Source organism: Microtus pennsylvanicus, chromosome 11 (assembly GCF_037038515.1).
Source record: "Microtus pennsylvanicus isolate mMicPen1 chromosome 11, mMicPen1.hap1, whole genome shotgun sequence".
In the NCBI taxonomy this organism is placed as follows: domain Eukaryota; kingdom Metazoa; phylum Chordata; class Mammalia; order Rodentia; family Cricetidae; genus Microtus; species Microtus pennsylvanicus.
The window spans coordinates 42,840,667-42,852,866 of NC_134589.1; the positions used below are offsets into that span (position 1 = coordinate 42,840,667).

At 39.9% G+C, this 12,200-nt stretch overlaps 1 protein-coding gene across 1 annotated transcript in view; it reads left to right on the plus strand.

The window, feature by feature from the left end:
• The window catches only part of Nlk (nemo like kinase), a 123,930-nt gene that overhangs the window by 67,423 nt on the left and 44,307 nt on the right, over positions 1-12,200 (plus strand). The window contains exons 2-3 of the mRNA XM_075991458.1: positions 3,429-3,558; positions 9,586-9,641. Coding sequence (XP_075847573.1) covers positions 3,429-3,558; positions 9,586-9,641 — 186 coding nt within the window. The remainder of the gene's footprint in view (positions 1-3,428; positions 3,559-9,585; positions 9,642-12,200) is intronic.

The following is a 12,200-nucleotide window of genomic DNA, read 5'->3' on the forward strand; positions in this document are numbered from 1 at the left end:
GCGCCACCATCGCCCGGCAACAATATCTTAAGTGGCATTTTAATGCCCAGGAAAGTGTCTCTAGGGATAAGTTCCATCTTGGCTCCTTCTAGCCTTTGGCTTTGTCTATGATCGAAGCAGATATGGTTCAATGTCCAGGTTCCTGGACTAAGAGAGCTTTATTTCATAGTGACCACAGTGGTCTAAAAAGCTTCCTGCTTTGTGGTTATACTCTTAACAACCTCTGTCTCTGAAAAATGGCTTGTGGGTTCTTCTTACTTTTAAAAATAGTTGAACTTGTGTCCTAAATGCAAAGAAGGATAGATAGAATTTGGGCAGATGCAAAGAGTGATTCTTAAAACCTTTTTAATTTTTATCATGGTGCTTGAAAATTTGAGTATTAGATTTGTGGTGTAGCTCTGTTGATAGAGTTATGGCCTAGCTTGCATAAGGCCATGAGTTGAGTTCCTCAGCACATTAAGCACATTAACTGGGCGCGATGGCACATGCCTGTAGTCAGAAAGGTAGAGGGGGAAGAGGGCCAGAAATTCTAGGTCATCCTCAACTACTTAGCAAGTTCAAAGCTAACCTGGCATATGTGGGACTGTTGAAGGAAGGAAGGAAAGAGGGTGATAAGGAAGAAACAAATGAATAAATGAATCAAATACTAATTTAAAACTTAGGAAGTTCCACATGCTGATATAATGGGAATGCTTTTAGGAGGTCAACTGTGTGAATAGGGCAGTGTGCTATTTCGGGCCTCTAGTATTTAGCAGGGAAAATGACTGACCGCTCAATGAATTATAGTTCTAAAAATGGCTCCCTTTTCCCAAAATAAAGGTGCCCTAAGTGTTATCTGTGGCTGTGGAGCCTCATTAACAGGTGCAGCTGGAATAGCCACAACATTGCCATGCAGAAAAACTAAATACAGCAGGCTTTGAGTAACAGAGCAAATAGAGGAATACCTGCATTCTTCTTCCACGTTTGCCTCTGCTCTGTTGTATTGTTTCTACTGAAGTATCTGCTACTTCAAGTTAAGAGAACAAACTCAAAATGGCCTGAATTCCAGCATAGCCATTCATATTCATCATAGTTCTATTTTATCAACCACAAGCTCGACCGACTTCTTCGTGAGTAAGAGTGAACTGTTACACAAGGCACAATAGTAGCTTTGACCCTATGTAAGTGTTTACAGTGTGGGCTACCTGAGAGTAACTTTACCACAACAGGGTGACTAGTAGAACAAGTCAGGCTAGGAAGAACAGTACGAAACCCTTGCTATCCATTTTTAAACTAGTATTTATTGGACTGGGTTGCTAAAGATGCTAAAAGTCATCAAAGTACTGTTTGGCAACCATCATAATAACAATTGACTTAGGTAAAAATCGTCATTGGATGCCTACAAATGTGATGAGGACTAGATTTACCTGGGAGATGCCTCATTGCAGTGACTAACGTTATTACCAATAGTGACACCACGTGCCTCCTAATATGACACCTCCTGAAGGTACTTCTTTGTCAGCAGTACATAATCTGACTCTAATGGGAAAACACCAGAGAAAAACAAATTGAGGGACAATCTATGAAGTGACTGACCTGTATTCAAAAACTGGTAGCAATACAAGGGCATAAGTACCTGTTGGATCCGAACAGACTCAAATACAAATTTGATCCAAAATTTTTCTTCCTTTTTATTTTATTGCCATTTTAATCTTGTACTAGATATTGTTCTATACTGAAAAGGGGAAATGACTTTCAGTTAATAGTCTGACCTTACATTTGCTTTCTCCTCCCTTACTCTCTGATTTTATATGGATTTTAAGTGGTGGTATAGATTTTGCTTTTTATTTCCTGTGCAACAATCTATAATATCAATCATTGGATTAATTTAGCTACATTTTAAGCTGTTGGAAACTCAGGCTAGAGATGTAGATTTAGTGGGAGAGCTCTGCCTGGCGTGCACAGAGCCCTGGATTTGAGCTTGAGGACTGAAAGGCAAAAACAAAAACAGCTTTTGTGTGGTGCACACCAGCCATCCTTGCACTTAGGGGGCTGAGGCGGGAGGATCACTGCCAGCCTGGCCTACATCGGGAGATGCTGTTTTTTTTAAAAAAGTAAAGTAAAATGTGATAATTCTTATTTTACCAAAATATGAGTGTGTATCTCTTAAGTCTCATGAACACTTAGTAGGGCCACTAAGATGAAGGAGTTCAATGTGAGTCTTAGACAGACAGGTAGATAATGGGATGCTTCATTTGCAGGAAGGCAGACTTGGATGGTCATTTGATTTTTGTGCAAACAGGATAAGGGAATTGAGTGATTGTAGTTAATTGAATGAGTAATTAATTAGATTAATTAATCAGATAACTGTACCCAAGATTATGATTGGCTGTTAGTCCCATAAATGGTTTCTGGTGCTGTCGTAGCTGCTGAGAGCAACTTGCAATCCTGTTCTAAGATTTAATTAGTAACTTGAATAAAGGCCCTTCATGGCACATGGGTCTCAGTTTTAGGTGACCCAAACCTAAAGCACAGGGTGATAAGAGCAAGAACTGAAAATGATCAGCAGGGTCCTAACTCAGGTGGACAGCGGCCAGAAAGAAGCAACATCTTATGGGTCTTTGGCTGCCAAAGAGCCAGCTAATGATTTAAAGTATTTGGTTTAGTGTATGGATTGAGTCGTCAGGAACATGGTTATACAGGTGGTTATAAGGCTGTGAGGTGAAAGGGAATGCTAGTTGTTAAAGAAGCTGTAACCATAGGACAGCCCATGCGACAAGAATGTTGAAGCAAAGAAGGTCACCATTCAGGGCTCCCCCAACCATCACTCCAGCTTCTGAAGAGGGAGCATTACTGTGTAATTACAGATGTCCATCTGTTTGACTATTATATAAGTTGTATTTGACTATCTCTTCAGTCTTAAAAATGGTTCTGAAAATAAAATATAATAAGATTTTATTTTATCATGTTGTCCTATGCTGTTGCTTCCCCCAGTCTTCAAAATAGCGTTCCCACTAATATTCCCACCTCAGTTGGATTAAGTGATCTTTAAGAATATTCATAGAAATGTAAATGAGAGAGGGCATGGGGGGAGGGAGAGAGAATATATGAGCTCTTTGAGACAGGTTTTTCCTTAAACTCCCCATCCTCCTGACTCAGCGTCGTATTAAATTCTGGAATTGCAAACTAGTGCCACCATATTTGGCTTCAGATAAGGTTTCCCTTCAAAATACGGCAGCTGAGCGGGGTGGTTAGACGTTCTCTTTGTATGTGTACTCTTGTCATCTTTTGCACTGAAGCCTTTTAGCATTATTATGTGGACTTGATAACAAGTGTTTTAAGATACAAAATATTTGTCATTATCTCTGAAACATTGGAGAATGAGGTTTAGAATTGATTTCTCTTTTTCCCTCCCTTTCCCCCCCCCCCCCCAAATATTGCCTCTTTAGGTCAGTAACAGATCCAAGAGATGGAAAGAGAGTAGCACTCAAAAAGATGCCCAACGTCTTCCAGAATCTGGTCTCTTGCAAAAGAGTCTTCCGGGAATTGAAGATGTTGTGTTTTTTTAAACATGATAATGTAAGTGCAATTGGTGTTTGGGGGAAACTATTTACTAGACTTGGTTCGCTGATTCAGTTGAGAGCAACAGTCAGTTCAGAGGGAATAGAATTCAGCTGTAGTTTTATGTCGAACTCAGAGCAGAAAGCATAGTGTGGTACTTTGAAATACCTGTTGGCAGGCTTCATTCCACATGATCTTGCTGAAAAGGTCACAACAGAGGAGTCTTATGTCTCCACTGTTGATGAGTGGTTCAAAGCTTCACAGTGTCTTAGAATCACTTCAGAGTCCATTTTTGCAAAATTTGACTTGGAGGTTTGAAAATTCTACTGCACAGCTCTGACTTACACAAGGCCTGACCCCAAATTAGAAGCACCACGCACATTTGTTTCCAGGCTAGCTTTGAATTACAGTGTAAATCTATTTGCTGTTTTTGTTTTTTGAGACAGGGTCTATGTAGCTCTGACTGTCCTGGAACTGTCTATATAGGACCAGTCTGGTCTCGAACTCACAGAGATCCACCTGCCTCTGCCTCCCAAGTGCTGGGATTAAAGGCGTGCGCCACCACACCTGGCTTGGGTTGTCTTTTTGATTCAAAGAATTTAAGCTACTAAGTAAGTTTAAAAGCCCTCCACAAAGGAACATATTTGTTGGGAAAATAGATTAGAAAAAAAATAACATAGCCAAGACTGAAACAAATTAGACTTTTTCTGTAATTGAACCATGAACAAATTTAAGTGGGTTCTAGATCAATTAATTGACAAACTAATATTAAGTGAAGCAAAACAAATGTTGGTATTTAGTTGAGGAATAATTCCAATATTCAGCACAAAAGTAAAGCATGTATTTATACGGGTAATTTAAGTTCAGGAATCATTGGCCCTTGATTTTAAATGTTTTGTTTTTATCTTTTAACGTTTAGGTTAGAATGTAGGAAAAACAGTTTCTGCTATAAAGACAGGATAGTCCTGAAGGTAAGATAGATAGTTTGCTTCCGGCTGTTTAGAGATACAAAGACTCATTGCACTTTAAGAAACCACATCTCCTCAACTAATCCTGAGTTAGGCATCAGATTCATGTTAAGTTTACTTGGAGTTTCTTAGCACTGAACTGTTTTGTTTTCATGCGAAAAGAGCTGCCTCTTTCTTCACATAGTACTTAACTATTTTTATTGTTGTAATTAAAACCTATCAAAAAATATTCCTTGTGAGTCTGTGCTTGACTGCACAGAAACCTTAGTAATTTTGGCCTAAGTTCCAGTCTCACTTCTTAAGAAAGAAATGTGCTAAAATGTATTTGCTTGAACTTAGACTATAAGACTTATTATATGGCTCACTGGAAGCTGCTTGGCTTGATATGTCTTGATTTATTGATTATCCTTCATGAACTCCCTCCCTCTCTCCCTTCTTTCTTTCAAGACAGAGCCTTACTCTATCACATAGGCTGGCCTCAAACTCATGACAGTCCTTCTGCTTCATCCTCTAAGGGTTAGAATTATAGCTGTGAGCCACCATACTTTACTAAAATCACTTTTTTTTTTCTGAGACAGGGTTTCTCTGTATAACAGCCTTGGCTCTCCTGGAACTCACTGTGTAGACCAGACTGGCCTCGAACTCATAGAGATCTGCCTGCGTCTGCATCCCAAGTGCCAGAGTTAAAGGCGTGCGCCACTACTACTTGGCAAAAATCACATTTTATTAAATTTTTCTAAAAAGTATTGCTGGGCTGGATAGGCATATGCAAGGCCCTGAATCTAATTCCCAGCCCTGGGGAAATGCTTCTTGTAGCCCACTCAGACTGCCTAGCACTGGCGTCTGTTTAAGTTTCAAAATGCCATTCAAGTTGCTGGTTTATACCTTTATAAATCAAGGCCCCTAGATTTTGGAAATGTAAGCTAGAATGATGTCTCATGCTTGCTTAGTTCCTCATTTCTTGAATTCACCCTAGTACAACCCAACATCAGAGCACAGACCTGCTGTCCAATGCCCCTTTCCAGTGAAAGGATCTGATAAACACTTCTTTCAGAGGAGAACTTTTAAAAAGGCAGTGGTATCACAAACTGCTGTTTAGCTTTGCTTACAACTCATTCCTAATTCAGTTCCTAAGGCAGTGCCAGAGTAAATAGTGCAAGAAAGGAAACAGAATTCAGAAAATCGCCCCAGTTTAGACACACACAGCCAGTTCTAATGGGGTTTGTAAGAGGCACCCTAAGATCAGAGCTGGGTTTGAACTGTAGTTCTGATAATTTGCTAATGATGTGTCTTTAGTTTGTGCAAGGTTTGAGCTTTCTTGTTTGCAAAATGAGCATGATAAAAACAGAAATAGTTGTCTTGAGTGTTATAGGAACTCAATTTTTTTCATGATATGGACAGGTATATACAAACACTTCTTAGATCTCCCAAGCTCTGTCAGAAAAGTACCTGTGACATCCATAGGAATATTTGACGTGAGTCACTAGTAGGATGTGAAGATGGTGTGGCAACACTGTTTTATACATAACCAGTTTCTTCTTTGTTTCAGGTCTGTCTCAGCACCAATGTGCTTGGTATATGTAGACTGCCAATCTTAAGAGGCAACCGATATTTGATGTAGCTAAGCCACAATTGGTCCTGTGGGGAAAGTGCAGTAACAGGTCAGATTGAGGATGCAAAGAGCTGGGCGTGGTGGCACCTGCCTTTAAATACTCTGAAGGCAGAGGCAGGTAGGATCTTTGTTGAGTTCAAGGCCAGCCTGGTCTAATACAGAGTTCCACACAGCCCACACCAGCTAAGGCTGTGTAGTGAGGCTTGTCTCAAACAAAAACAATTTTGAAACACTGTCATTTTTGAAGGGGATAAATCCAGCTGTTTAACGCTTACTGTTATGTATAGAAAAGTGTGCTATATGCTTACGTACGCTAATTTATTTACTTCATAAAAATCTTACAAAGTAGGACTCGTTAATCCCACTTTACAAAGAAACCAACGACTTATCTCCCACAATCTTGGTCACAGTTAAAAATCTGGCTCCAAACATGAATGAGCTGCTAATTCACATAGCAACTTGAATAAATCTTACAGGCATTTGTGTATAAAAGAAACTGTGTAGACCAGCAAACAGTACGCCTCAGCCAAGAGAGATACCTGAGTCATCCCTAGGACCCCCGTGGTAGAAGGAGAGGATTGATTCCCACAAATTGTCCTCCACCCCAACACTTGCCACGACACACATTCACCCCTCCACATACACACAAAAGAAATGAATGAAAGTATAATTTGGAGGGATCTTTTTGTTTTTTGAGACAGGGTCTCTGTAGCCCTGACTGCCCTTGAACTCACTCTGTAAATCCCACTAGGCTTAACTCACATCCATCTAGCTCTAATTCCTCTACTCCTGAGTGCGCCACCATGCCCAGCTTGAAAGTGTGGTTTAAAAAAAAAAAAGAAAGAAAGACAGAAAACAAGAACATCTTAAAAGCTGTACATAAGAGAGTGTGTGTAATTTTGATTCAATTTATGTAAGGTTTAAGAATTATAGTGTCAGAAGTTAGGGTTGTTTCTAAAAGGGAGGAAAGGCACTTTCTAAGATGTTGAAATGCTTAATTTCTTGTAACTTTTACATGACTGTATATGCATAAAATTCATCAAATTATGTTCTTAGAATTTGTCACTTTGTTACAAACATGTAGCAATGATATAGTTCCTCTACCTTAAGAGTAGAACTAACTTCATTGGTGTGCTTGTGTTTTACTCTTGTCTTTGCATCCTTGGCAGAGTAGAAGCTCTTGTTTGTTTGGTGAATGATTACTTAGGTTTCTGTCACCTCCACCACCACCTAAGAGGAGCTTGTGCGTGCTGGTCAAGTGCTCTACCACTGAGCTAAATGGCTAAAGTTCTTGTCTTTAGACTTAAGATCATTCCTCATAATGGTTTTACTAATAAAAAGACAACTGGAACTTAGTTACATGGTCACCATGTAAACCCTGTCATGAATCTTCTAAGTCATCTTTTCACCAGTTAGTTCTTCAGAGAACTGAGGAGTGTGCACTTCTCGTCATGACCATCGTTTTTAAAAAGTAGATAAAATCTGGTGGGGTTTCTTTTGATTTGGGGTTTTGTTTTGTTTGTTTTGTTTTGTTTTATGCTGGATCTCATTATGTAGCTCTGGCGGGCCTGAAGCAAGTAGACCGGCTAGGCCTTGAACTCAGAGATCTTCCTGTTTCTTCCCGAGTCTCACCACACTTGGCTACATTTTACTCCTTTGGTTTTTTTTTTTTTCTTGTGAGTGATGTGGATACTTGGCTTCCTTCCAAGGCACCTTTATAAGTGCCTTTCTGTTTACATCAAAAGGCTAATTTTTCTTCCATTTCCCCAAGTGATGGTGGAGTTGAGAAATTCCTGGCTGTTTAGCTGGGAGAGTTGCGCAGCTCAGTGTTTGCCATCTCTAGCATCACTTGCTCGTCCACATTGCTTTTGAGGTCCTAGGCCCTTTCTGCTGGTCTGAGTACTGCTTTTGTTCGTGGAAACACTGTGCTATGCACTGCTAATAAACATTTAGATTAAAACAAAACAACAGGCATAAAAACTTCCAGGCAGAATTAAACCAGTCAGCAGCGAAATGGGGTGGGGCAAACGTCTGACAGTGTTTGTGGCTTTTCTATGGGAGCCTCATCCAGCATGGAATAAGAAAGCCTCATTCTTCTTAAAATAGGGTTGTCACTTCCCACTAGATAACCTCTAATTAGCACAGATAGATTTGAAGTGTAAAGTAGCTGTGCCTAATAGACACTGTCAGTCTTTGCCTCTGTTTTCTCCCAAGCCGAGTGCGTCTTGCTCAGGTGCAGAGGTGCGAGTCTGGAAGATACCTAGTGACATGCTGCTTTCCAGTCACTCCCGAGCTTCAGACATTCCTGTTAGTTTTTCTGATGTGACACAAGTAGGAAAGTTATACAGATTTGCTACACTGTCTGACTAAAGATTTTAAAGTATATAAAAGTGAGGTAATTGTTTTATAGGATAAAGATTTTCTTTGAAGAAACTGGAAAACATTTTCTGCTTATCAAAATTCTAAGTATAAACATTTTAATTTAAAAAGAAATCTTTATAGAATCATCCAGACTATTTAAAAACCTCTATGTTCAACTGGTTTTAACTTGAGGGAAGGCTCTTTCATTAAAGAAAGGTTTAACTGAAAACAAATTTTTGAAATGGGGTCTCACTGTGCAGCCCTGGCTGACCTTGAGTTCCTTGTATAAACAGGCTGGCCTCAGACTCGAAGAGAGACAGCTGCTTCTCCCTCCCAAGTGCTGGGATGAAAGGCTTGTGCCACCTACCTGACAACATATCTTAATTTAGAATTTTAAAGTGGGGCTGCAGAAATGGCTCAGTGGTTAAGAGCTGCTGTTTCAGAAGGCCGGCATTCAATTCCCAGCACCCACAAGGCAGCTCACAACTGTCTGTAACTCCAGTTCCAAGGATCTGACACCCTCACACAGATGCACATGCAGGCAGAACACCAATACACATAAAATAAAAATAAATCATTAAAAAACTATAAATAAAAATTTAAAGTGAAGAACATGTGATTTAAAAAAAAAAAGAGCAACATGGGCTGGAGAAATGACACAATAGTTAAGAGCACTGGCTCTTCTTCCAGAGGGCCCGGGGTCAGTTGCCACCAACCATATGGTAGCTCATAACTGCTTGTAACATCCATTCCAGGGGTTCTGATACCCTCATAAGACAAACATGCAGGTATAAACACCAATTTACATGGAATAAAAATAAGTAGTTTTTTAAAAAAAGAACAACCATTAAAGTAAACACGTTTTCTTGCACAGTTAAATTACAAAAGGAAAGAAAAGGGGTAGAAGAGAAATCTTTGTATTGAAATTTAAAAGTGATAATCAATCATAATTTATATGTTTTTACTAATAAGCAGTTCATTTCAGTAGCCAGTTGTTACTTGTCATTAGTTAACAGCATTTACTTGCATTTGTGTCAAACTTTGTTTTCTTTTTCATTCTTTAAAGTTGACTTTGTGTTTTATTTTTTTTTTCCCTTTTCTCAGGTACTCTCTGCCCTTGACATACTCCAACCTCCACACATTGACTATTTTGAAGAGATGTATCCTAACCAGGGAATGTAAGAGAAGGGGACATTTAAAATTATCATTGTTTATTGCTTAACCTGTTTTACCACCTTTTGGTGGTTCATGTCATAAATTACATTGTCTCATCCTTGCAGAAGTGGTTGAGTACCTACCTGAAAACCAGGTAATTTTAAATCCTAAGTATGTAGAGAAGCTCACTGTTACCAAGAGGTCCTGTGTGGTAGCAGATGGATGTCTGGACAGATCTTGTATTTATTCTCCATGTGGTTTTGTCAGCTATGTGATTACTATCCCACTTGGCAGGCAACCAAAGAGGCAGCCATATTGTATAGAAACCCTATGGAATGAGTGGCTCTGTTGTCATAACCGACAGCTGTCTATCAACAGGATAATATTGTGCTTGCTTTTAACACTCAGGGTGTGGTGAAGTTAAATGTGTTCCATTAAACAAAATGACAGTAGCGGTGGTAGTGGTGGTTCTAACTATTACTATCTAGACGCCAAGCACACTAAGTTCTTTACACATATTTATTCCTTTAACAAACTGTTGTGTGAGGTACTGTATTTTCATTTTACAGATGAGCAAATTGAGGCACAAAAGGTAAGAAGCTTGGTGGAGATGACAGAGTTAGAAAATATTGGGATCGATGTTTAATTCAGTCTGGCTTGAAAGTATCATGTTCTCAATTCCTGCCTATGTGAATCTCTTCTGTTTCCACTAATGCTGCCTATAGATTGCTTGTTAGGTATCCAGAGTAATAACGAACAGTAAAGTAATGCATGTAACAGCTGTTGAGACTGCATGAGAAAAAGTGAAATATAGACAAGGCTGTCCTGATAGTCGTAGGCTGGGTGTCACCAGTTTCCATTTGAAGGAACCCAGTGAAGCACCACGTTAAAGATGGGAGCTGGGTGAAGTCCCGAGTGTATGGTCTGTTGGTACAAGGGTTTTTATGGATACTTCAGTTATTCAGAATGAAAGCCAATTATCTGTTTCTTTCCTAATTCAGCACTGAAATGAAAATGTTTACTGGTAGCAATAGCTGGTAATCCCATCCTAGACAACTGTAACCGGGAAGTGCTCCCAAAGAGTAAGAGAGCAGCTCAGTGGGCTAGGGAATGAGGAAACTTAGAAGGTGATCTTGGAGGCAGTGAGCCACACAGCTAGAGTGTTTCAATCTGATAAACCAAACTCTTAAGTGCTGTCATCCTTGGCAACATTTTAATCCATGAATCATTTATGAAATTGATCCTTTGTTGCAATTCAACCTGGTGCACTTGAGGTGGCTCAGCAATATACATTCCAAAGAAAGGACTTCTGACTTTTGTGCCTTGTCCAGCTCCTAGTTGATAAGAGAGACTTTGCATGCCTAATACTTTTGGGCCAAGCCAGATCATCTTGAGTGCATAAAACTGGTCCAGTTTGGCAGCACACATCCATAATCCCAGACTCAGGTGGCTGAGACAGGAGTTTAACGTCAGCCTGGACCACATCGTGAATTCAAAGCCATCTTAAGACCATATCTTGGATGGATGGATGGATGGATGGATGGATGGATGGATGGATGGATGGATGGATGGATGGATGAGGGGAAGGGAGGAGAAAGAAAAATTACCTAAGTGTCTGAAAGAACAAGTGTTGGAAAAGTACTTTCTACTCAGTTTGCTACTCAGGCAGAAGCATTAATTACTGCATTTCATAGGCTTCGTGAAGTTGCTTGGAGAAAAGAAAGGTGCCATGGGAGTGAGCAGCACTTCTCTCGTCCCGCAGAAGTGCCCTCTTAGGCTTGCCCAGGAGCTACCTTCTTTAACCTTTAAGTTGGTATTCTCAGTCTGAAGTAGTATTCCTACCTCTTTGGGAATGAAGTTGTTGAAAACAAACCTTTCTATCAAGAGAAATGTTCTTTTAGATACATATTTTACTCTATTACAATTTGTATCAGAGGTTCCCAAGATTAACCTCAGGATCGTTAGACTTTCTGGAAGAACTCAGAGGACTCAGAAAAGCTGTTATTCTCGTGATTATAGTTTATTATAGCAAAAGACCACAGATTACAATCAGCAAAGGAGAAGGCTCATCAGGCGGGTGTGGGGTTCCAATTGTGCTCTTTCAGTAGAACAGGTGTCCCAGCTTTGATGTATAACAACGCGGGAAAGTCATGCCAACCAGGAAGGCTCCTTTGAGCCTGTATTGTGGGTCATGCCTTGTATGGAACCACCCATGTACCCAACTTTCATCTTGCGCCGATTCTCCCTCCCCTGCTAGAGGCCAAAAGAATACAACACAACACAAAGCCCTGGGCATACAAAAACAGGTGCTCAACAGGAATCGTATTGTAAGCATAAACTTAATGTGCCATAGCCAAAACCCCCAAGGATACAGTGATATCAGTATCAGGCAGATATTCTAGTGGCTCAAAGGTGATTTCCCAGCCTGAAGACTTTGGAATATGTAGGGTTTGACTAAATGTGGATGACTGAATTTGTCTTTGCTGTCCATAAATTATCTGTGGAGAAAGAATGTTTTCATATAAAAGAAAACAAATGAGTATGAGCACACTAAATAGCACATT